Below are 25,349 nucleotides of genomic sequence, written 5' to 3' on the forward strand. Positions count from 1 at the left end.
TCCCTTGGGAATGTGCATTTATTGCAACGAGGCTTTGTTGTATATTTATTAAAATGCCTAAACCATCAATGCACAATAAAGGAAGGCTTTAAAATTGGGCACACATCTTTGGAGTACTTCTGAAAAACAATAGTTACCTGTAAAAGTGGATCTCGAGACGGTGGTGGGGAGGAAGGGTATTAATTTCTATTATGGTAGCATGCTGCCTAGGGACACATCCTAGGTAAGGTGGGGAATTCCAGAACACTTTTAGGTGTCCTACTTTTATAGTTTCTTGTGCTGTCTGAGCTCAGCTATTTTGAGCCCTCTAACCACCACCCTTCAATAGTAATGATCAACCGAGAAAATCCAATGGGCACCAAATAAAGGAAGGATGCAAGAGTTGCAAATGAATCGTAAAAAGGTCCCACGCAGAGAAGCAATGTCACAGTTAAGCACTATCACAAAAGAACGTTGTGCATCCATGCAGTGTGCTGGGTAGATTTTAAGCACTGAAATATACAAACTAATTGGGTATGAGAGTGACTCTTCATTGGAAGAGATCTGGAAGGTCAGCGTAGCCTACCTGTGCAACAACACTAGTTCAGATCATACTTCCAGGATGACAGAGCATTTCATGTGAGCAAGGGCATAGGTTGCATTATTAACAGGATACTAAGGTTCTACAGTCACAACGTTTCTTCCCCAAATGGCTTACTTTGGACTGCACTGTGTCCTGTCTGAAGTCTAACTCAATTCCGCCTTCATCCACCATCAGACTCTCCCACCACCATTACCTCACTTTTACAGAATGTTTTTATTCCTGCTTTCTTTCTTTGTCAATGTTCTGTCTTTCTATTCCACCTTCTTTCCCCCTTTTGTGTTTTTCTGTCTCACCCTGGCTAAAAGTCTGATGAGGGATAATAAGTGCCGTTGGGAATGAACTGCAAACACTGCCTCCGGGTTGAGAAAAAAAGGCATGCAGTCCTAGGGATGTGTCTAAAAAAAATGTATTTCACCCTGTGAAAGAAGAATCTGTTTTGGGGATTAATCATAGATGCAGCATCTTTTGTTGCTCAACTGTTGAAGACCATATACACGAGTTTATGGAGTGACATAGGTGCAGCTGAAGTATCATCAGAGCCAGAAAAGAAAATAACCAGGTTTTCAACTGATGTTGAGGCTAATGCCTCTAAACCCAAAGCCATGCACAACAATGCTCTTTCTGAACACTACCATTTGTGCTGCCTAGAAATGTCTTCCAGGAAAAACTGTGACTCTGTAATGAACTCTGGGCCTATTTCCAATTCACAAACCTGCAGGCTACATTAGCATTAAGCAAAGCATCTATAATTGGGGAAAAGTAGAGTCACTACGACCTGACAAGGTATGCTCAGCCATGGGTCTCAGACAAAGTTGGGAATATATTGATAACATAGATACCAAAGCTCACTTAGGAAGTCAGAGGAGACAAGGGATTAAACAGGAAAGTTCTCCACAAGGCAACATGAATGTCAACGCTCAGAGGGAAGGGCACTCAAGAGACAATTCAGGATTCAAAATAATTAACACCCAAGACAAGCAAGACATATACCAACATTAAGAATAAAGGGAATGTACATCACAGCACTATGGAGCTCTACACAGATAGATTGAAGCTCAGTAAATTCCTTTCTCACAACTGACGTCAAAGAAACTGACTGGAAATATCCACATTTAGGATATACATGGAACTAGTGGGTCTCTAAAGCTGAAAATGTTGGTTATGCTACAAAAGTAACAGACAATCATAGTGGATATGAAACGGCACTTAGGTTGCCAGCTGTATCCAAGAACCTAGGTGATCACGCAAGAATACACAAGATAGTAACTGCAAGAGAGAAGAACTTTATACACAATCAAGAAAGACAAGGAGCTAGAGACGAGTTGTGCTTAACAAGAAAGAATGTAAATAAGGGGAATGCTTGGAAGAAAACAATTAAAATGCACAATAGGAAATATGAAGCTAAAGCAATAGGGATGTTAAGATAGCATACTGGAACTAAACGAAGGATGAAATGCAGTGACTGGGGAAAGGGTTATTATTACTAAAATAATTACGGGTTCAGGAAATAATGATGCACTTAAAAAGGTAGCTCGATAAACAAGGAACCACTGCTAGTTCAAGAATTAGGATTTTACGCAACTTCGGAACTCTGTAAACAATGCTTAGCACCAGATGAGGAATCAGGACCTTTGAAAAACAAAGGGTCATGCAAACAGAAACTTAGCTACTATGACCAAATCTGGACTGAATTTTTTTGAAGCTTAAAAGAGCCAACTAAGATCACATGCCTCAGGTGTGATCAAGAAACCACAAGATACCTCTAGCCAGCCACTGGTAAGCTGAATCCTCCACCCATGCTTGGCCTGCACAGGTGGAGTTAAGGCATTGAGAAAGGAATTCTAGGAACTGAAGACCTTTGCAGAAAAAGCGTACAGGCTGGCACAAAACCCGCAAGGATATGGAATGAGAGGTAAATCCAGGAAGCTGTAATTTAGTGCTGGTATACATTACAAGGTGAAGGGTGCTGAAAATACAACCTTTGGAAGAAACAGAATCCTGATATCACAAAACTCGATACGAGTCTAAAATTAATGGGAATTTCCAAATAGTGCCCGAAAAGGTTGAAGCCAGTATATGAACATAGCAGGACAAGTAGCTTAGCTGAACATTGGAAAGTCTCACTGGAAGATGTTCTGGCAGCGGGCACTAGAGCACAGTGAGCAAATTGTGACTTGGACATGCTATTGGTAACTGTGTAGGTGTATATTAGCACAGAGAATGTCCAGAAGGGATGCAGAAGACTCTTCCTGAGAGGTCCTCGTGATAGTGCTGAATGTCTGGTATGAATACCTGGAGGCAGATTTAAAACCACCACAGATGATAAACAACACAGTGCTCTGCATTAAGGCTCTGACACATGTAATGTGTGTTCCGTAGTCCTAAAAATACTCTTGTATAATCTCCTATGTGCCAGTATAATGTGAGCCAAACTGATGTTCATGCTATTAAAGCTAGACCTATTGTAATTTCTGGATTATAACAATAACCAGAAAGCAACATAAGTTTGTGTCCTTGCTCTATGCCGCTGAAGCAAAACTGGTGTTGCGTTGCAGAAGAGGTTGAAAATATTTGTGTGTGATTCAGTAATGTGTTAATTAGTTACTGGTAATTCAATTACTCCAGTCTATGCTTCCTTGTTACAATCAGTAATAAATGAATTAAGCCTGCCTCCCTAGATAGCCACTTAGTTGCCATAATTCCCCTTAAACATTTTTAGCACTGCCTCCCAGTAGACGTACTTCAAGCCACCCTACCCAGAATACATCCGGTAACATCCACAAGCCCAGAGACTGGCCCCAGTCAGCGACCATCTATGCAGGAGGGTGGGAGAGATGACTGGATCAAGGGAGAATGTACTAAAGGTAATCAAATTACTAGTAAGTAATTTAAGCAATACCTCATTAACCAATCCCTCGCTCCAGTAATTATTTGAGGAATCCTAAAGCTGAAGCGGGCCGTCCAAAATTCTCCGTCGAGATTCAGGAAGACAACTAGTAAGCCCTCCTTGTAGGTTGCTGCCAGCCTTGGCCCAAGGCCCTAGGGACCAAAGGGCCATGTAGAGAAAATGATGTGACTTGTGGCCAGCTCTAAGCCACAACCTATTTAAAATAAACAAATAAACCAAAAATAGGAAATACAGCCCTGCTACAGTAGGTACATGGATGCCTGCTCAGAAGACGGACAAAACAGGTGTTTTCTGGGTAGGTAGTTTTGATATACGCCTACGTGGAAGAGGGATACTTTTATCCAAGGGAAATTAGGACAATGCACTGTCTAGGGAGGCAGACACGCTTAAAAAATAATAATGAGTGGAACAAAAAAGGGGAGAAGGTAATGAAAGAATAGTTCATGTTTAAAACAAGGAAGGCATTCCATCATTTTTATCAGGGTATCGTCATGTGCAAACGAAGTAATGCCTAGTCCGTACGCCTACACCACATTACAGTGGCTTCAACAAATTTGCCCATGAAAGTAACAGTGTCATTTCTGAGCTAGCAGCGGGCGGTATCAGCGGATCCTCAGGGACACTGTAATTGCGAGTGGACAATGAGGGCATGTTCACAGACTGTGTATGAACTGTGCATGCCCCCTCCACAGGCATACTAGGAGTCCTCATACAATCACTGACAGCACAGTAGAAGATGGGCTGTCACTACAACTGCAGGGAACCATATACATCGGTTCCTGAGGGAGCGCAAATCTCCGATCGGGGTGAGAACGGTTTTCTATGTACTGGGAAAAAAAAAAAAAAGTCAAGAACAGAGTCGAGTTGTCCTTTTAATATGCGTATAAATAGGACACTGAAATATTACAGTTAATTGGAAAATGGAATACTTCGATTTAACTTTTGTCGCCCCTTCCATAGAAAAGCACAAGGTCTCATCCATAGAGAAAGAGGTCTACCATGATCATTCTCCTGGGATCCTTTCAAACATGTGATGCTCGTTACAAAAAAAATTGATTGATTTAGGACGCAGCAGAAAGGGTTACACATTTAAGGAAATACTTGGTTATATAGCCTCTATTAAGCACGAAGCGTAATAATATTACCAACTTCTATGCAACAGATTTTAATAGACTGTCGGAAATATCTGTATCAACAACCCATCCCACTACACCTGTGAGAAACAACGTGATCAGGCTATTTCAAGACTGTTAGATGCAGAAGGCTCGTTTTAGACCGCTCCCACTAAAGCTTCCCATCTGGCACAGACTGGTTGCCTGGGCACTGGTCCAGCACATAAATTAACACCTTCTCAGTCCACTCTCCTAGCTTCCCGCGCTCCCATGAGTCATCCCACTGCGCGGTTGCTGCGGCAACAGCTTAATGCAATCAGCGCTGCACGGGGTTGCCACGAAACCAGACAACTGTGTCCTTTCAGACCTTGAATACTGTACGCAAAGTATAAAAATATATCAAAACCCGACCTTCATGGCATACGAAGTAGACCTAACAATATTTATAAACCGCAAATAACGGGCTCTAGGTAAGTTGACAAATGCAATCGATATTGAGTCTGCCGACGCAAGCTGAAGCATGAAGAATTCTTAACTTTCACATGACATGGTCATTTCAATAAACATGGCAACAGCTGTGGCACGGATCACAACTTGATTGTTTATAGCGTATATCAAAACGTGCAGAAGCTAAGATGCATGCCAGAAGTCAAAACAGTAAATGTTTATTGGCAAGAAACTGTTTGCTGCCGATGGTGGCCAGATGTACATTGTGTGAATGTTGGACCTGTTCACTAATATGTTTGTGGTAAGTGTGGGTGGGAGAAGGGACTGAATGGTAGTTATTCCACAGTCAGTGGAGATCCTGCGTTTTGGGCACACTACAATACACAATGCTATACACATGCCGCACAAAGCCAAACAAATCATTCCATATTTAAGTAGGCAAAAAAAATCGACATAGCACTCGTCCAAGAAACAGATTTAAATACACTTTGTAGTTAAATGCATTGTGCACTGCTTATTTGCGTCACAATCTGTATAGGTAATTGATGTGGAAATTATCTCTAAGAAGGGTTTCCCCTTTAGGCTGAAGTGGGTGGTTGAGAATAATGATGGTAGGTATACAAGAGCACAAGGCTTCCTAAGCAGCGCTGACATTGTTATACTAAACATCTACAGTCCTAATACTGACAGCCCAACTTTCTTCCAGGATGTACTGAAGAATTGCCTGCAGTCGAACCCATGCACACTTATTTGACATGGTGACATTGATGTCACCTTAGATCCTAGACTAGACAAGGTAAATGCCACGCTGTGGTCTCTTGCTAGCATGGCGGCAGCAATCTCCCAACTAATGGCATCTCAAAAATGTATTGAAATTGGGCGGCACAGAAACCCTAAGGCAATGGGTGATTTCTTCTTCTCAGTGGCACACAATTTTGGTTCAGGATTGACTATTGGCTTGTTATCATAGATGTATATCCTTGGGTACAAACCTATGAATATATGGCCCTGCCCAAATAAACCCTGACTGAACTGGGCTTACACATCCCGAACAGTGGCTCATATCAGTGAACAGAAGCTGCCAGTGAGAGCCTTACTCGATACAGTATTTAGGAAGCAAATGAGTCCGATAATAACTGAATACTTCAAGTTTAGCACAGGGTCAGTAGAGACCCGGCACAATGTGGGAGGCTATTGAATTAGTTATTGGAGGGATATGCATTGCAAAGCAGTCTGGCACTGTAAAAACTTGCAATGTCACTTAAAATAGTTTGAAGAGAGAACTCCATCTCTCTGTGTACCTTAGCGTAATTTATTGTCTTTCCAGAGAAAATATGATTCATACTGAGCGCAGTTTTAAACTCTTTTCTTTAATATTTATACACATATACATATATACAGTGCTTGAAATGGAAACATAAAAGTGCAGGTACTCTGTAACAGAGTACCTGCTTGTTTCTGAGAAATGCCGGTACTCTCCAATTAAAAGTATTGCGTTTTTCTTGAGAAGTGCAGGTACTCTCCCTCTCAAAATAAAAAAAGTGCTGGCACATACATATGTATTTCTTTTTTTATTTCAGTCATCTATCCATTATTAGGGGACATTGGCAATTCACGTGTTCTGGAGCGTAAAGGAGCAAGACTTAAGATGCGGATGTGCGCTTTAAAGCAGCCAGATTAGGTCTCAGGCTTGCCGTTCCTTGTGGGCAGTACGTGAGGTTTGAAGGCTGTTCCTTCATTCTGTTATTAACCCCTTAGCTGCTGTCCTCCCTCCACAGTGCTGAGCCATTTCCTGGCTATTTGGGGTAGTTCGCGCTTAGGCCTTCATAACTTTTTGTCCACATAAGCTACCAGTGGCAAATTTGTGTCCTTTTTTTCCAACATCCTAGGGATTCTAAAGGTACCCAGAGTTTGTGGGTTCCCCCGGAGGAGACCAATAAATTAGCCAAAATACAACTACATTTCGTTTTTTCCAGAAAAATGGGAAAAAGGGCTGCAGAAGAAAGCACGTGGTTTTTCCCCTGAAAATGGCATCAACAAAGGCTTTGCGGAGATGAAATCACCAACGTCCCAGCTTTCATGAACAGGCCAACTTGAAACAGAAAACAACATTTTTTAAGCACAATTTTGGCATTTTACTGGAACATACCCCATTTTTACTATTTATTGTGCTTTTAGCCTCCTTCTGGGTGTGAAACCAATGCTGGATTCCAGACAGATAAACATTACTGAAAAGTAGACAGAATTCTGAATTCAGCAAGGGGTCATTTGTGTAGATCCTACAAGGTTTTCCTACAGTAAATAACACCTGAAACAAAAAAATCTTGAAATTGAGGTAAAAAAAAAAAAAAAAAACAGCCCTTTCTGTCCACCTTTTCTTCTATAACTTTTTCCAGCTATGGCAGATTTTTGAAAGCAATATATCGTTACGTCTGCTGGATTCTTCTGGTTGCCTGGATATATAGGGCTTGCAGGTTCATCAAAAACCCTAGGTACCTAAAGCCAATAAATGAGCTGTACCTTGTAATGGGTTTTCATTGTATACCGGGTATACAGCAATTCATTTGGTGAAATATAAAGAGTCAAAAATAGGTATCAAGGAAACCTTTGTATTTCCAAAATGGGAACAAGATAAGGTGTTTAGAAGCAGTGGTTATTTGCACATCTTTGAATTTCGGGGTCCCCATACTAGCATGTGAATTACAGGGCATTTCTCAAAAAGACTTCTTTTTTACACACTGTTTTACATGTGGAAGGAAAAAAATGTAGAGAAAGACAAGGGGCAATAACACTTGTTTTGCTATTCGGTGTTCCCCCAAGTCTCCTGATAAAAATGGTAACTCACTTGTGTGGGTAGGCCTTTTGCCCACGACAGGAAACACAACATGGTCACATCACATTTTTACATTGAAATCTGACTTGTTTTTTGGAAAGTGCCTAGCTGTGGATTTTGGCCTCTAGCTCAGCTTTTAAATAAAAATAAATCCTCATTTTTTTTAACCCCCTCCTTGGTGTCGGCCACTGGTCGTGACCCGCACCAGGGAGGTACTGCGGGCGTCAGCCAGTGACCGACGCCTGCACCAACGGGGTTTAGAATAGTGAGGGACAACCCCTTATTTAATTGTGTATTAATATAGTCATAGGTTATGTTTAACTTTAGGTTTTAAAATATGAATTTTGGACAATATATAATGAATTTTGTTGTTGTAAACTCTTTCCTTTGTTTACTATGTATCTCATGGCTTAAATTTATTTTTTTTCCCCCCAAGATACGTGTCCCTTATGAGGGGGCTTTGGAAATACTGTATTTATTAGTTTGATACGTTTGGCACTTACTGGAAAATCACTACTGTGCATCTTATTGGCGTAGTTAATTTTAAGCCATCACTTTTTCAGTTGTTATACGTTGTTTTGTTCATTTGGTGGGCTACAATGTCCTTTTTTATGACTAATTGTTAGTTTTGCTCGGTTTTAATCATTTAAATTAAAAACTCTTCCCCGTGAATATCTTAGCAGAAGAATGCATACTTTGTAGAGTGATTGTCTCCTTTGGGAAATATTCAATATTATATTTTTCTCTGCATCTTATGCTTTCCCTTTGTCCAGTCATGCTTATCTTTATTAGATATTGATGGCTTATTATAACAATCTTTTGTCTCCTATACTTTACACTATTGGGATGCACATTTTCTTATATCCCGCTGTAGCGGCCTATACTGACCATTAAGGGCATGCTTCAGAGTGAAAGGCCCGAGCCAAAGGGGAGGGCCTTTAACAAGGAAGTGTGACTTTAGTGCCGGTATAGCCCAGCTTTGGAGGGCTATAAGGCTACTAGAACATTCTGCCACTAGAGGGCAGAACGATCTAATAAATAAAACAAAGGCCTCACGGAGCCAAGGGATTGAAATCCCCTCCACACTGTGAGGCCTTTGTTCACAGAAACAGCTGTGAACAAAAACATTAGAATGTTGGAGCTCCGGGCTTCTACCAGCCATTAGAAGCTCGGAGCACTCCATTGTTTTTAAAGCGCTCCTACCATTCAAATGTTCTAGGTTCCATTATTGCTTTTGTGGTGTGGTGGTGTTCCACTGTGGTTCATATTTACTTATTCTTTTTTCATTTTTTTTTTTTAACTTTGGTGTTTTTAGGTCGAGTGCGCAAGCACTTTTCGACCTGTTGTAAGTGTTCTGAGGGCTTTTAACCACACCCATCTGTAGGAGGCTGGCCTAGTTTGTAGTGGGTACCAAAGGTACTTACACCTTATACCAGGTCCAGTTATCCCTTATTAGTGAAATGTAGTCAGTGTCTAAAAGCCAGGCTGTCTAGAGGTAGCTGTAGGCAGAGCAGCCAAGGCTGAACTAGGATACATGCAAAGCTCAGCACAGAGTACTCATGTAGTGTGTAGAGGGGCACTGAGAGTGTAAGAAAACACCAAAGGTAAGTAATAGACCCCACCCCAGAGACCAGGAAAACAGGAGTACATCACAGTAAGTTTTCTGCAACATGCAAGAAGTGGTGATAAAAGATTATGCAAGAACCAGATGAGACTGCAAGACACCAACAATGGATTCCTGGACCTGAAGAGACCTGTGGAAGAAGGGGACCAAGTCCAAGAAGCACAGAAGAGTATGCTTCCCCAGATGAAGGTGCAAAAGAAGAACCACTGGTGAGAAGACAAAGTCAGTATTGCACTAAAGAAGACAGATGTGGGTTCCTGGTTGGTGCAGAAGATGTTCCACGCCAGAGGGATGAATGCCGACTGTTTTGCATCACTGGATTCCGCCAACAAGCTTTGGCACAAGCAAAGCTCGCGGTTAGTGGAAAATGGCACTGCCCGGGACCAGGAGGAACCTGGTGGCCTCTACCCAGGAGGGGTAGATGGAGGGGGCTCACAGCAAATCAGAGAGCACTCAGAAGACTAGGCAGCACACACTGGAGTCCCACAGCACAGGGACAAAGAAGGTGCAAATGGAGGACCACGCAGCACAACAAAAAGGATTCACACGCTGCCGGAGAATCACTCGGCAAGCTGTGCGCCGCAGGATGGAGTGCTGGGGGCCTAGGCTGTGCACAAAGAACTTCTTGGAAGGTGATACACAAGCCGTGGCAACTGCAAGTCACGAGGTGCATGGGGGTACTGTCTTGCATGGGGAGGCAAGCTTTTACCTCCACCAAAGTTGGACAGCTGGGCGTTGGGACTGTCTGAGTCACTTTAGTTCACCACTGGTGTTGCTGGATCCACGCCTGTTGTCTGGAGAGGGGACCCAAGCCACTGGTCGTTGCTGCAGAGAGGTGCCTGCTGAAGCAGGGAAGTGACTGTCACTCCACAGAAGATTCCTTCAGTTCTTGTGGTACAGGCGGATGCAGTCCTTGGAGGAAGCACAACCTGGAAACTGTTGCAGCTGCTGGCAGTAGCTGAAGTTACAAGGTTGCAGAAGTAATCTTTGCTTCTTTGTTGCAGTTTTGTAGAGTTCCTGGAGCAGTCAGCGGTTGTTCTGTCGGTAGAAGATGAAGTAAAGGATGCAGAGGATTCCTGCTGGAGTCTTGCAATCCGAATCTGAAGAAACATCTAGAGGAGAGACCCTAAATAGCCGAGAGGGGTACTGGTCACCTAGCCAGGTAAGCACATATCAGGAGGGGTCTCTGACGTCTCCTGCTGGCACTGGCCACTCAGATGCTCCCAGAGTGCCCCACCACCTTGGAATCCAAGATGGCAAAACACAGGGACACTCTGGAGGAGCTCTGGGCACCACCCCTGGGGTGGTGATGTACAGGGGAGTAGTCACTCCCCCTTCCTTTGTCCAGTTGCGCACCAGAGCAGGGACTGGGGGTCCCTGAACCAGTGTAGACTGGATTATGCAAGGAGGGCACCATCTGTGCCCTTGAAAACATTTCCAGAGGCTCTGGGAGGCTGCCCCTCCCATGTCTGTAACACCTATTTCCAAAGGGAGAGGGTGAAATTCTTTGTTCTGCCTTCCTGGGCTTGCGCTGCTAAAGAAAAAGGAGGACAGAAACCGGTCTGTGAGGTGGCAGCAGCTGGGGCTGCCTGGAAAACCTCAGAAGGTTGGTATGGCAGTACTGGGGGTCCACTGTGGAGCCCAAGAGTGCATGGGATTGTGCATCCAATACTGGAATCAATGGGTATAATTCCCAGTGCACACGTAAAATGGCGTCCCCGCACTCACGAAGTCTGGGAAAATGGGCCTGGATGACAATGGGGGCACCTCTGCTAGTGCAGGGGTGCCCTCACACTCAGGTACTTTGCACCCAGCCCTTAGGGTTGGAAGACTTGACATATAGGTGACTTATAAGTGACCTGGTGCAGTGAAAATGGCTGTGAAAGGATGCATGCACCATTTCACACAGGTTGCAATGGCAGTTCTGGTGAAGCCTTTGCATGTGCTCCCTATGGGTGCCAAAAGTAATGCTGCAGTCCATAGGGATCCCCTGGAACCCCAATGCCCTGGGTACCTAGGTACCATATACTAGTGACTTATAAGGGGGCACCAGTATGCCAATTTGGGATGAAATGCTGGGTTACCAGTATGCAAGGACAAATTTGGAACCAGAAAGAGCATAAGTCCCGGGGTCCTGCTTAGGACTCCAGTGGCACAGTCAAGCATACCGACAAAAACAGTGAAAGATACTGACAAGTAGGCCACAAACTATAAGCAATGGGGTCCTGACTAGCAGGATCCCAGCGACACAGTCACAACACACTGACAAACAGGCCAAAAATGGGGGTAACCATGCTAGAAAGAGGCTACTTTCTCACACCATCTCATGCCCATCACTTTCACTCGTTAGTAGGCTTGCCTTTCAAAAATACCTTGATGTCATTGGTAAATGCTTTACGTTTGTTCCGCCTTGCGGTGGTTTTGTCACCGCCTTGCAGACTCACCCTGTTACATGGATTCTTGCACGATTGCCGATATACTTCAGCATGGGTGAACTATTTTTTTCTTTTGTCTCCCCCCCGTGCTCCATGGCGCGTTGAAATTTCATAGAGTGCAAAGTCAATCAGCGGTTTTCAAGCGCTTTGCATGACTACCAGTTCTTCCCTTCGTGCTTCATTGCTGCCTTTTTTTTTGTCTCTCCCCTTCGCGCTCAATGAATGTCTATTTTGTTGTCTCTCCCCTTTGTGCTTCATGGCGGCGGGAGAGCTGAAATGCTTCAGCTTAATCTACAAAGGATGTACAAGACTTACCAGGAGAAGCTGCTGGATCTGAAAGGCAACACCAGCAAAGAAGAAAAGATGCTGTCTGCAACAGAGGAAAGAGAATCTCCTATGTCCAAAATCTAAATTTGCCAACTTGCTTAACTTTCTTTGAGATAAATGAAATGAGGAGACTCAATATAGCACAATACTGCAAACTGCATTACCTCTTGGGGCGCACAAACGTGATTGGGTTTTAGTTTGTTTCTAAGCACTTCCGATTTTGTTGGATGATGGAGATAAAGCTATTTGCGGACTATCTCCACATGTTGATTAAGAAAGGAAGGGGTGATGAAAATCCACTCTCCACCGGACTACACCACGTTCCATTCATACTGGTTTCTGTTCACACTCAGCCTTTTCGTCTTATCCCTGACAACCCTGAGCTAACCGAATACCTTCATAAAGAGATACTAGTGAGAAATCTCAGTGGGTCGCGCACTCACTGAAAAGATTTGTGTAAGCCTGGAAGTTACAGTTCTACATACTAGCAGAGCAGGCTTAGCCTTTCATCATCCGGAAAACAACACAGCTGTGTTGGATGCTGTGTTCTAGGGGCTACGTCTTTGCATATTTAACATCCACTTACACAGGGTACCCTGAACTTCTGTAGCTAACTACCATGTGAACCTGTGCACATTATACCCAACAGGTCTGTTTCTTGTATCTGCCAAAAGCACCAGTGCTCAGAAATGGAATGAATGCTGATATAAGAAGTCACATTAACAACCATAAATGTATTACTTAAGGTTACATTGCACTTTCACACTGTGAGCAAACACTTTCTCCGTGTCAGACGACATCCTTCTAGAACCTATTTCGTAAGGGAGCAGGTACTGCAAGTCACCTTTTTTTCTTCAGATGATAAGTTAATAAATGTCTAGTGCTTGCTAAGTGACAAAGAATTTACTGGAACTGAAATTGCAGATATGGTCTGACGGAAATTGCAATTACAAGTTCAGGAACATCCATTAATTGATAAGGCCTGGAGACTTCTCAATTCTCAAACTATGACAATGTTGTCTCCTTCCTGTTTGACTTGCTGCTTCCAGTTGGTGCAACGTCCCCTCCTCCTCCGTCCCTGCATGGACCTCTGCTGCTCCCTTTGATATTCGGTGCTATGATAAGATCTGTCTCTGGCAACTTTTTTGAGCACTCATTGTCACTACTTATGAAGGGCTTATTGAGCAAACGGGAACAGTCTATTGCTCCTTAAATGGAAGTTGAAGCTTAGCTTCATTGTTTTATCTGTGGAAGAATGACACAGATCTCCACATATCAAAACCGCAGAGGTGGTCCTCAACCCACACAGTTATCTTTTCTTGGCTTGTCTTGCTGTCCACTGCACCTCTTCTGCCGGGATGCTGTTCAGAGCAAGTTTTACATACATATACCTGTGAGATTGATAAGGATCGTGACTAGAGGGTATATGGTGACAACAAAAGCGCTATAAATATGTGTGATCACCAATGTACATACGGGGGGGGGGTCATCTATGGACAAAGCTCTCTAGTCCTGATTATAAGTGGGGCTTTCTGATTTGATTTTTTTTTGTTTTTTTTTTTTTAAACATTCCCGTCTGTATTTATCCAGATTAATTTTTGGGACGAGTTATTAGTATTAATCCATATTTATTTAATGCTTCGAGTATAAATACAGTCATAAACTGTTATATTTCCACATTTATTTAACTGGTTTGAGCATTACAGTCTAATTTATTCTACGTTTATTTCTGATAATGGTTTTTATTGGGTTTACATGATGATTGTATATGTTTTATGAACCTCTCGTTATTGCAATTATGACAATAATTCAGGTCCACTTAACATCCTTATTACACTATAACTGTTGGAACACTCTTGATATGCTGGGTGCCCCTTCTAGTTTATTTCTCTTGTTAACTCCTCCGTGGCTGTCTTTTGTCTTTTTGGGGGGGAACTGTGTTAGCCAGCCAGCAACTCAGACAATGGGGTGGTGAAAGTGATATTCTATTGTAATTAGCATGGCAGATTTCAAATAGGATGCTAAATGGTAACATTTTCATTTTTTGCTGCAGATAGAGAAAGAAGGTAAATTGAAGTGCTTTAGTTAGATGTAGACACACACAAATGATGGACGGAATGCGGAACCAATCAAACATTCACCCCCAGTCACAGATCTGGGTTTAATCCATCAATTCTTTTGCTCACTATGCCACCCCAGTTTGGACCCAGCCATATGCAAATCAGACATGATCCTGTTCCCTATGGGAACAGTCCAGCCAGAACTGCCAGGCCAAGTACTCCCTGGACCTGAAAAAAGCATCCGGTGACCGGTTTCAGGGTATCATCCTTCATCAGTAATCTTATTACTAGAGTTTATTACACCTCCAAAATTATGGAGACCTGCGGCCTGGGCTATGACAATAGAAGCAAGTTTTGTAGGACCCCTGATGCAGACTTCCTCCATGTAGTCTAGGTTTGCCCTGCAGCGGCAATTCTAACAGATTGTCTCTGAAGATATCCAGAGAATAATCAACCATGTGATCCATCCCTATCACCCCTATGGCGCTGATGGGATATATAGGAGCAGTGGTTCAAACATACACTGCGCTATAACTAGTAATGACTAAGAGACTAGTTACAGTGTCCTGCGGCTCCCAAGTCTGTTAACCAGGGACTGCCTGCAGGATCTGATACAACATAATGATACTTTAGATACTGATGCCTTCATTGAAACAAGCAGCACGGCCAAGGGGCAAAGAGCCTATTTATGTTCCCTTTTGATAGACAGAGAGGCAACAGATGATCCACAAGTCCACGAATTCAAGGAATAAAATGGGTATAAATGCTATGCTGGACAAAAAAACATGGTGTAGATGGAAACAGCAATAATATTAATTAAGTGAAGTTTGAATGCTAAGACCAAATCCTCATGCCATTTTACACGTTCAGCCACTAATGTTAATGTTATTAGAACACTGTTGACCTTATTGCTGTATTGTGCGGTATCTGGGTACGCATTAAGGATCTGTGTGTGATGTTGGAAATACCATGATGGCAGCTTTGTGTAATAGTGAATTACCTGTTATAATAAAATCTGAATACATTACAAGAAAAAGCCTCTCTCAGGCTTGCCTTATGCATGCATTATTCTTACAATGGTGCGAAAAGCAGGGCAGTTATATAAAGTGCCAATCTTCCTCCCCTGTTTAGTCTCCACATTTAGTCCAAGACTGCTACATTGAAGGCATGCTAACAGTTTAAAAAAAATTTAAAAAATAAAAATTCAGAGAGTATAACAAAACTGTGATGCACGTGCAGCATATCCACCCCACCCACATATGTACTGTTAGTACCAAGAGAAATTTGATAAACAAACCAACAGCATATAAAGGCAATCATATTCAATGATCCATTTGATCTTGTTGTGTAAAATCTGTCATACATGCAACAACAGTGACTGAAATTTCTACTTATCTGTGAGGTGCTACATACAAAGAATCATGTGTGGAGTCACAATCAGTAACAGATGTCATCAAAGTAAACCACAACCAATAAGTAAAAGTCTTAGAAACACCAGGTCGCTTGCATTAGGAACCTGGATTTGATTCCGGTCTCAGAGTATATGGGAAAGGAAGAAAGACCAAACATGCTGAATATGACATGTCATTTATGAATTTATATTTAACCTAAACAAACTGCCAATCAGAATCACAAAAATTACGATAGTTTGGATAGCAATTTGCTTCATATACTAAACTTATTTTTGAAAATACTAACATTTGGTTTTAGGAAACCCAATATTCAACAGCGCTTCTTCATACATTATACAAAAATAACTGAACTTGGCGCCCAAAGATTACGAAATGCTCTCATAAAAGATTGAATTGTGTTGGAATTGCGTGCATTTTTTGTGTGCTTAAAAGCTTATATAGTGCCAACATGAAGTTTTGATCAAAAGGTTTTGTAGATTACAAAAAAATATATATGTTTCATTGAAGAAACAAATATGCCCTGAAAATCCAACAAACGAGAAATGTCAGTGGCTGGATTATACAACATGGTTTAAAACTAAAATAAACATTCCCGGGTCCTCTTCTAAGGCGTGGAAAAAAAAAAAAGAACTGAGGAGATTGGTTTGATGCAAAGGACTGTTTAAGCTGAGGAATTATATCTTTAATAGAAAACTCGTCACACTTTCTAACCAATTTCTGCCTCAATATGTTTTACCTTTGTGTTTTAAGCAATGAAAAACATTTTTGGTTTTATTTTTTTTAATTAACATTTCAACTTTCTGATATGTATTCCAGGACCCTGCTGGACTAGCACAAATAGTATAGTACTAAATATGATCAAGATGAAATGATGGAAAAATACTTTCACCAGTCTAAGTACCATCTCCAGCAGAGTGTTTGCTGCACCAGTCACACTCATGGCCATCGTTTATTTAGATGCCTACTAACCATTCACAGAACCAGAGGGATAGACTTTTACTGAAGAACCTTTGTAGCAGGAGGATTCATTTCCAACATTCTGGTGCTGCTATGCCTATGCTCTGTATCCCAAAACGAACAAGAAAAAACTAAACGCATTGTACACCAGCTGAATGGAAAAACATTTATAAAGAATGCAAATCCCTGGCGGCCAATTTGTCTAAGTTGAATTCACACTAGTACTATAGGATACTGTTAGACGTTTCATCCTTGGCGTGGGCCCCCTTAACATTTTGCCTCTGTTCCCCAGGTTGTTGATGTATGATGGACTCTGATTTTACAGTTTTTGTTACTCTGGGCACTTTACCACTGCTAACCAGTGCTAAAGTGCAAGTGCTCCTGTTTAAAATGTGTACGTAATTGGTTCTCCATGATTGGCATATTTGTTTTACTGTTAAGTCCCTAGTAAAGTGCACTAGAGATGCCCAGGGCCTGTAAATCAAATGTTACTAGGGGGCCTGCAGCACTGGTTGTGCCACCCGCACAAGTAACCCTGTAATCATGTCTCAGACCTGCCACTGCAGTGTCTCTGTGTGTATTTTTACACTGTAAATTCGACTTGGCAAGTGTACCCACTTGCCAGGCCTAAACCTTCCCTTTTCTTACATGTAAGGCACCCCTAAGGTAGGCCCTAGGTAACCCCAAGGGCAGGGTGCAGTGTATGGATAAGGTAGGACATATAGTAATGTGGTTTATATGTCCAGACAGTGAAATACTGCCAACTTCGTTTTTCACTGTTGCAAGGCCTGTCTCTCTCATAGGATAATATGGGGGCTACCTTTAAATATGATTAAAGCGTAGATTACCCTAGAGAGTAGATGGACATGTGGAGTTTGGGGTCCCTGAACTCACAATTTAAAAATACATCTTTTAGTAAAGTTGATTTTGAGATTGTGCGTTTGAAAATGCCACTTTTAGAAAGTGAGCATTTTCTTGCTTAAACCATTCTGTGACTCTGCCTTGTTTGTGGATTCCCTGTCTGGGTCAGTTTGACAGTTGGGTTGTTTTTCATCTCACACTAGACAGTGACACAAAGGGAGCTGGGGTGTAACCTGCATTTCCTGATTAGCCATCTCTGCTAGGAGGGAGGGGTGGAGTGGTCACTCTCCTCTGAAAGGACTGTGCCTGCCTCTGACAATGCAGACTCCAACCCCCTGGTGTGTGTCTGAGGCCTTGCCTGGGCAAGGCAGGATTTCACAAGTAGGTGTGAGTCCCCTTTGAAGAAAGGTGACTTCAAAGACTAAAATGGGTATAAGAAGGGCACCACAATCTACAGACTTTAGAAACACTTCTGGAACCAAGAGGAACCTCTGCCTGGAGAAGAGCTGATAGCTGAGGAAGAAGTGCTGCCCTGCCTGTGACTGTGCTTTGTGGAGCTTTCCTGCAGTGCTGCTTCTGCCAGAGTAAGAGGGCAAAGACTGGACTTTGTGTGCCTTCCATCTTGTGAAGAAATCTTCAAGGGCTTGAGTTAGAGCTTGCCTCCTGTTGTTTGAAGTCTCAGGGACAGCAAAGACTTCTCTCTGCCAGCACCTGGAATCTCTGGAGAGACTCCTGCTCTGACAAGTGGTGCCCTATCCAGTTCCTGGGCCCTTGAAAGGAAAGCTGGTGGAAATCCAAGGAAATCTACTTCGGATGACTCCGGACCGACGCCGCTGCTGAATCTGGTAACGCCGCCTGCACCCGACGCCGTGACCTTCGCTGGAACGTGACGCTCTTCGCAGGCCCGATGCCGCAGCAGCCCCGCTGAAGTCCGCGACTCCGTGGAAGTCGCCGCACCACGTCGTGACCGACGCCGCTCGAAGTGCACGGATTTAACGTTTCGCTCAGACGCCGCGATCCCCGACTTCGCGCATCGGCTTGTTTTCACCAAAGGTACTGTACTTGGGGGTCTACATGACTCCGTGTCCGGCGCCGCTGGTGTCGGCTTGTTGGGAACGACTCCGTCACGACGCCGTGTTAACATCGCCTCAAAGCATTTTTTGTTTCCAAGCGCTATTTTTGAGTTTAATCTTAAAAAATTCATAACTTGACTTGTGTATGTCGGATTTTTGTCGTTTTGGTCTTGTTTTGTTTAGATAAATATTTCCTATTTGTCTAAACCGGTGTTGTGTCATTTTGTAGTGTTTTCATTAAGTTACTGTGTGTGTTGGTACAAATACTTTACACCTAGCGCTCTGAAGTTAAGCCTACTGCTCTGCCAAGCTACCAAGGGGGTAAGCAGGGGTTAGCTGAGGGTGATTCTCTTTTACCCTGACTAGAGTGAGGGTCCTTGCTTGAACAGGGGGTAACCTGACTGTCAACCAAAGACCCCATTTCTAACAGATACATTCTAAAGTCACATCTGAAGATAAAAATAAAAGTACACATGCATATACCACAACAAGTGACTTACCTTGTTGTCTGTTTCACAATAAACAAGCGCCTCTTTGTAAAATTTAATTGCTTTCTCATAGTCTCTTTGTGCTGTGGAATGCTTGGCTATCTCAGCACAAATTTCAGCTGCTAATTGTTTCTGCGTAGGAACCGTATCGGGCTGCTCCATCTGAGCACGCTTGAGCACCCTGGCTTGCAGCTCTCGAGCCTGTAAGAAATTCATACTGTTGACGCTGGTACAATAGGAGGACAGTAATTTAAAATACAGCATCACGAACAACACAGTTAGGAACTAGACTTGTAAACAATGTAAATTCTTCCACAATGTCGTTTCATTGGAACTATTCAAATGTCCTGCAAGAAGGAATATGAAGACTCAGTGCTTGCAGTGGCTAAAATCTGCATCCTCAGGCAATGGATATTGTCCAAGGTCACAAACCCAAAAAGAGCAGTCCAACGCTATGACGCAAATGGCAATCTATCCGTGCTTAATGGACAAGCTGAATAATTAACTGTTGATCTTTGATGACATATGGGGACTGTACCTTAAGTACTAGTGACAGATTGTTCAGGAGTCTTGCTTCCCATACTTCAAAAGCCTTCCAAAGAATGATCCTTCCCACTTCTCTCCCCACAAGTGCATACATGGTGCAGCAAGCTTATGTGCCACTTGTTTATGATGAATTTAGTATTAGTACCTGTATTTATGATGATTCTAGTTTGATCATTTAATCACATTTCACTTCTTCCTGCCCCAGTCCCAAGGTGGGGCTATTTCTAAGGGGTTTACCCATCATGGTATGTTGGACACTCAGTTGGACCCTGTTCATGTGTAGTTTTATACTCTATACCTCATATTTCATGAATACTTTGTTACATTTGCATTAATCCATACTCATTCTGGTGTCATTTTGAGTCTAATAAAGAGCAATGAGTGCTTGTCAAGAAAAGCATGATAGAACGTGACCTTCTAGTGTCTGGGAAGCCTGGGCTCTGTGCAACCAGTGGATTTAATAGCACTACCAAAGTGGCTCTTCAGCTAGCCACCCATCCCCACTGCTGCCTTCTCTGATAGTACTTTATGTCGATTTATCATCTCAACATTTATGATGGTTGGCCCACAGTAGATTAGTGAGACAACAAGAGAAAGGTAGGTACAAAGATTTGCTGGTTTGTGACCTTTGGCACCAACATAAGATATCTCACTGGTATTGTATTTGACTCCTGAGGTCTTGTATCCTAATCTTTCCAAAGTTTTGCAGGAAGCCTAGCAAGTAAACCAAATATTCTGCACATTACCTAACCAAGTAGTAACCAACCTACTTAAATACTCTGTTACATGAATGGAAACGTAGAAATTATTAGAAACATTAAAAAAGTATTATTTATCTCAGCCCATGAGAATAGCTCAGGGATCCTCAAAGAGTCCAGTGATTCAAGCAAACAGTGTTGCAAATACATATTCAAGTAGCTCTGTTTCTGAAAGAAGGTGCACTCGGCTAGACAACTGACAGAGGGCACTGCTGCTAGATGGGTCAATCTTGAGAACCAACATCAGTCTGGACATATAGGTGCCACCAGAATCTTGTGGGACCAGGGGTGACCGTCTCTTAATTTGACAAATAACCTGAGAATGAGGGAAGCAGGGGCTAACCATCAAAATCAAAGCTGATCCACCCACTAAGATGCAAAGAACAACTGTAAGGCAGGAAGAGTCAGCTAATTGGAGCTGGCTCCCCTTGGCCCTATCAGGTGTGAAGGGCAGACTGATGCTTAGTAATCTCTGCTAATTCAGTGACTGAATGTGGCAAATTTCGAGTATGCTCCTGGAATGTGAGGTGGCCTTGCAGCAAAGATGGAGGATGTGGAGTTGATACAATATTGAAGAACTAATTATAGCCCTACAGGAGACATGGGCCTTGATACACATTCTGCTCATTGGGTTCGTGGAATATTGGATTCATGTCCAAAAATCAAATAAATATGGAAGGGCAAAAGGTGCCCTATCAGTCTACATCAGTTCAAGTACTTCAGTGAATGTAAAAAATCTGGATAGGCAAGAGTCTTGAATACTGTCACTACTCCTGGAAGGTTGGTCCCATCAAGTGGTGTCTCATCTAATATTTACATCTACCCCAGAGGCATGAAAGTCTCCAGTTTAAAGAGACGTTAATCTCAATCTTTTCCAACCACCAGACGCAGCATTGAAAGATGCAAGAAGAATCTCCTGTGATGCAAGAATGAGAATGCTAAGAGACAGTGAGCATGCAGGGCTGGTAATCCTGAATGGGAGGTTCTAGCGTTACATTCCACTGATCTGGACAATGGCCTTGGCTAACACAGTCTCATACATAGATTATACTATGGTGAATGCCTGTGTGTATAACAACATTATAGATTTTAGGATTGATAACCACACCAAAGGCGATCATCAGCCCCAAAAATGTTTAGATAAGGGCCAAGCCTGACAGACTACTCCCTGCAAGAGATCTTCTTGAACAGCCAACCACAGAAAACCTGATGCGCTTCAGGTGGGACTCTGATAATATCCAAGGATTAGTTGATACATCCCTAGAAGTTCTGGAAGCTGCCTTCAAGAAAAAGCCAGCTCTAGTAAGAGCTTGGGTATCCTTCATGGATCAAATATTGGTAATGTACACGGCCAAACATTAGCAGAACAGTATGAATATTCACAGAAACAGGACAATCTGACTGCCCAGAAATGTACACCTTATCAAATCTAGGATTTACACAACTCTGTGATAAATAGGGTCCACAAAACTGCCTGCTAATCACAAAGCTGAGGGAGGAATGAAAGACTCAAAGGAGAGGTATGGTCATTAAAAAGAGCAGGGATGAGAATTTTTGGACAAAGCTCTTGTGAGCTTCCAAGAGCAGTGATCCAGGAAGGTTTAGGAGGATCATGAATTAATCCAGAAAAAAAGCCCACAGGCTGCAAAAATCAGTAGGGTGGTTTGGGTGGATTATCTTAAAGCTCACTTTTTTTTTTTCCCCCAAACCTAGGAAGTGGGGAAACCTTGGAAGCCATGACGTCAGAAAATCCTATGGAAAGTGCTGCCCCCTACAATCCTGAGGTTTTAAACTGTTCAACTGAACCAATCATCAGCGTAATAGAGGGGTCCCGCTCCGCTCTAGGCCCTAATGGCGTTCCACAAGCCAAGCTAAAACTCAGTATATGAGTTTGGGAAACGTACCTGGCAACAATATTCAATAACATCCTGCAATCAGGTATCATCCCAGAGAACTGGCAAGGCTCAGTAATCCACCACATCTTTAAAGGTGACAAAGCATCTTTGTCAAACAGCTACCACCTCATTGCTTTGCTTGAGGTTGAACTAAAATATTTCTAATCTCTACTGTTGAATGACCTCTCCGACTGGGCAAAAAAATCAGGAAGAATCCCCTTGAATCAAACAGGGTTCATGAAAAAACAAGGCACACTCACAAACTTAATGACAGTTGAGCTACTAATGGAGAGAGCATGTAACTACAGTTCGCACTTATACCGCGGCTTTGTGGATTTCAAGGCAGCCTTTGACTGTGTACTGTGTGGAAAGTTGTGGGAGAAACTAGAAAGTTGGGGCATCCTACAAAACTTACTGGTGGCCATCAGAATGCTATGTACCTAGACATGGATTAAGATTAACGTATGGGATGGAAAGCAACTGTCAAGTGAAGTACCACCATCAATGGGACTGAAACAGGGGTGTGTTCCTGCACCACTCTTGTTCAATCTGTACATCTCTGATCTTTCCACTGACTTTGACAAAGTGGCCTCTTATGCCCCCAGCTTGGGAGGTTGATCCATATCAACCATCTTTTACATGGATGACCTATTACTGTTGAGCAAAACATGTGTTCTGCAAAGATTGATCAACAAGTTCACAGAGTACACAGTGGCCAATCTCTTTGAAATTAACATCAACAAGGCCAAAGTGATCTCACTTTGGCAGAATATCACCAAGCAGGGCAAGTAGTTGCTCAACGGAATGCCTATAGAAGAAGTAGCCACCTATAACTATCTCAGATTCGGGCTGGACTCACGGGTTTCCTTTGCCCCAAGAATGAAAGTATCAAGGAAAAAGCTACAGTCCTGATCTTTGCAAGCACAGCCCTCTCCAAAGGATTATGAGGCCACTCCTTGAGTCCACTCAGTCATGGTTAAATGGACATTTTTACCAACAATATCTTATGGAAGCGAATTGATGCTTGGGCAGGATGCAAACCTCCTGAAGAATCTCCCAATGAGGACGTACAACTGTGTCTTCCACCTACTGAGATCAGTCTCCCCACCACAAATAAGGCTCGAGTTTGCCCTGGCAAAACAAACTCTGGTCAGAAGGGGAGTTTTTCTTAAATTTTGCCATGAGATTTGGACTGCCACAAATGAAACCTTGGAATACTACGTTTGGGTGGAATTAAATATGCAGAAAGGAAAGGCACGTTTTAAGACATACTTTGAGGAATCCATTGAAAACCTGGGCCTTGGGGAGCTATGGCTGTTGTAAAAAAGTCAAGCTGTATTTAAAAAAGCAGTGAATAAATGCATTCAGAAGACAAGTCATTTGGAGGACAAAAGGGATATTGCAAACTGGGCCACAGGTGGTGGGTGCTAAATTTCTACACAGATATGTAGGAGCAACCGTACTTGGGGGCCTGCTATTTAATACAAATCAAAAGTAAATATATGGTCCTGTGACTAGGGTCATTCCCAACCCTTAACTACACTACAAAGTGGTAAGAAATTGGCAGTCCTGCGAAAAAAAAACATTTCAGCTATGCAAGCTTGCAGAAAAAGACCATGCACAGGTTCCCAGGGAAGAGTTATAGGGAGAGTTTTAAGCCATATAGAATGAATTTTGCACTTTCCTTGACCGAGTCTGTTGCTTTGGCTTAGTTCCCCTAGCTTCCCCAATTTTGTTTCTCTTTTATGACAGCCTTTTTCTTTCCTAAACTCCTAAAACTAGGTATTTCTCTACATGGCCATTATTCGGTTGTGCTTTAATCTTGCAAAAATGTCATGTATGTTGATCCTCCTGTTTTTTTATGGATCCTCTAGGACTGTGCCTGCAATTTCGTATTGGCCTTTTCTTTAAAAAAGTAGGGTGCTTGTTTACCATCTTGAAAGGGACGGTTTGCTGGAGGATTGCCTCTTTTAGCTGAGTTATTGCCGTCCTCTATCCTGACCCATTTAGCTCTTTCTCCATTTTGGTATGACAGTTTTACTGCTTAAAAATGTGGGATGTCCGTTTATCATCATGGAAAGGACAGGTTTCTAAAGGATTGCCTTTTTAGCTGGTTTATTGCTCTCCTCTATCCTGACCCATTTAGTACTTTGTGCCTTTGGTAAGACGCCTTGTTATTTTTAGTGTTCTTATTTTTGTTTTTATAATACTGGGAGGGTCTAAGTGGGGTAGTGGAACTTTTTACTTCAGAAAATTATATTTTTAAAGATGTTATGGATCAATGGAATATGCATGTAGGGTGCAGGGTGAATCGTGTGATTAGTTATGCTGTATTTTTCTCTTCACTTCTTGCAATAGTTGGTTATGGTTTTAGATGACTAAAACTTTATATTGATTGATCTGAGAATCAAGGAGAGGGTGGGGCAAATATAAAGTGTTACCCTTAGCAATTTCAGGAGAAACACAATGCGAGTGTCACACACTCTTTGTCAAAAGACATTGCTAAAAGAGCAACTCTACTGTTGCCCCTGAATAAGATTAGATGTCAATGTCTGAACTGGAAAAGGGAAACCAGATTGAGTAAAATCCAATGTTATGCTGTGGACCTATGTTCATTCAAAAAGTCTACTTGGGTGACGGAAAATCCCTGAAAGATGAACTTCGGAAAGCCACTTGCCTCAAAGATGGCACCAAGTTATGAAGCTGAATTAATAGGTAGCAGATCTGGTGCCCCCCCTGCTCGCTGTTTTGAAATATGACCACTGTATGGTTTAGAATACATGAGGCCAGTGGCAATGAACATTGAGGCAACTCATTGCAGACATCTACAAATCCAAAGGAGGGAAAGGGAAACCCACCAACAGACAAGGTCTACAACTGATATTTGAATCCTTTGTAGTCCCAACCAGAGTAACCAAATTGTAACACAGGACCATCAAACCTATGGACCTCCCGAAGCAACACAGAGATAGAAGGTTTGGAAAGGGAACCAGGGATAAAGGGTACTATCCCTTTCTCTTTAGTGCGAAG

At 42.5% G+C, this 25,349-nt stretch overlaps 1 protein-coding gene across 1 annotated transcript in view; it reads right to left on the bottom strand.

Moving 5' to 3' along the window:
• The window catches only part of TTC21B (tetratricopeptide repeat domain 21B), a 489,309-nt gene that overhangs the window by 131,634 nt on the left and 332,326 nt on the right, over positions 1-25,349 (bottom strand). The window contains exon 20 of the mRNA XM_069225262.1: positions 19,133-19,321. Within this exon, the coding sequence (XP_069081363.1) occupies positions 19,133-19,321 (189 nt within the window). The remainder of the gene's footprint in view (positions 1-19,132; positions 19,322-25,349) is intronic.

This window comes from Pleurodeles waltl, chromosome 3_1, assembly GCF_031143425.1.
Source record: "Pleurodeles waltl isolate 20211129_DDA chromosome 3_1, aPleWal1.hap1.20221129, whole genome shotgun sequence".
Classification (NCBI taxonomy): domain Eukaryota; kingdom Metazoa; phylum Chordata; class Amphibia; order Caudata; family Salamandridae; genus Pleurodeles; species Pleurodeles waltl.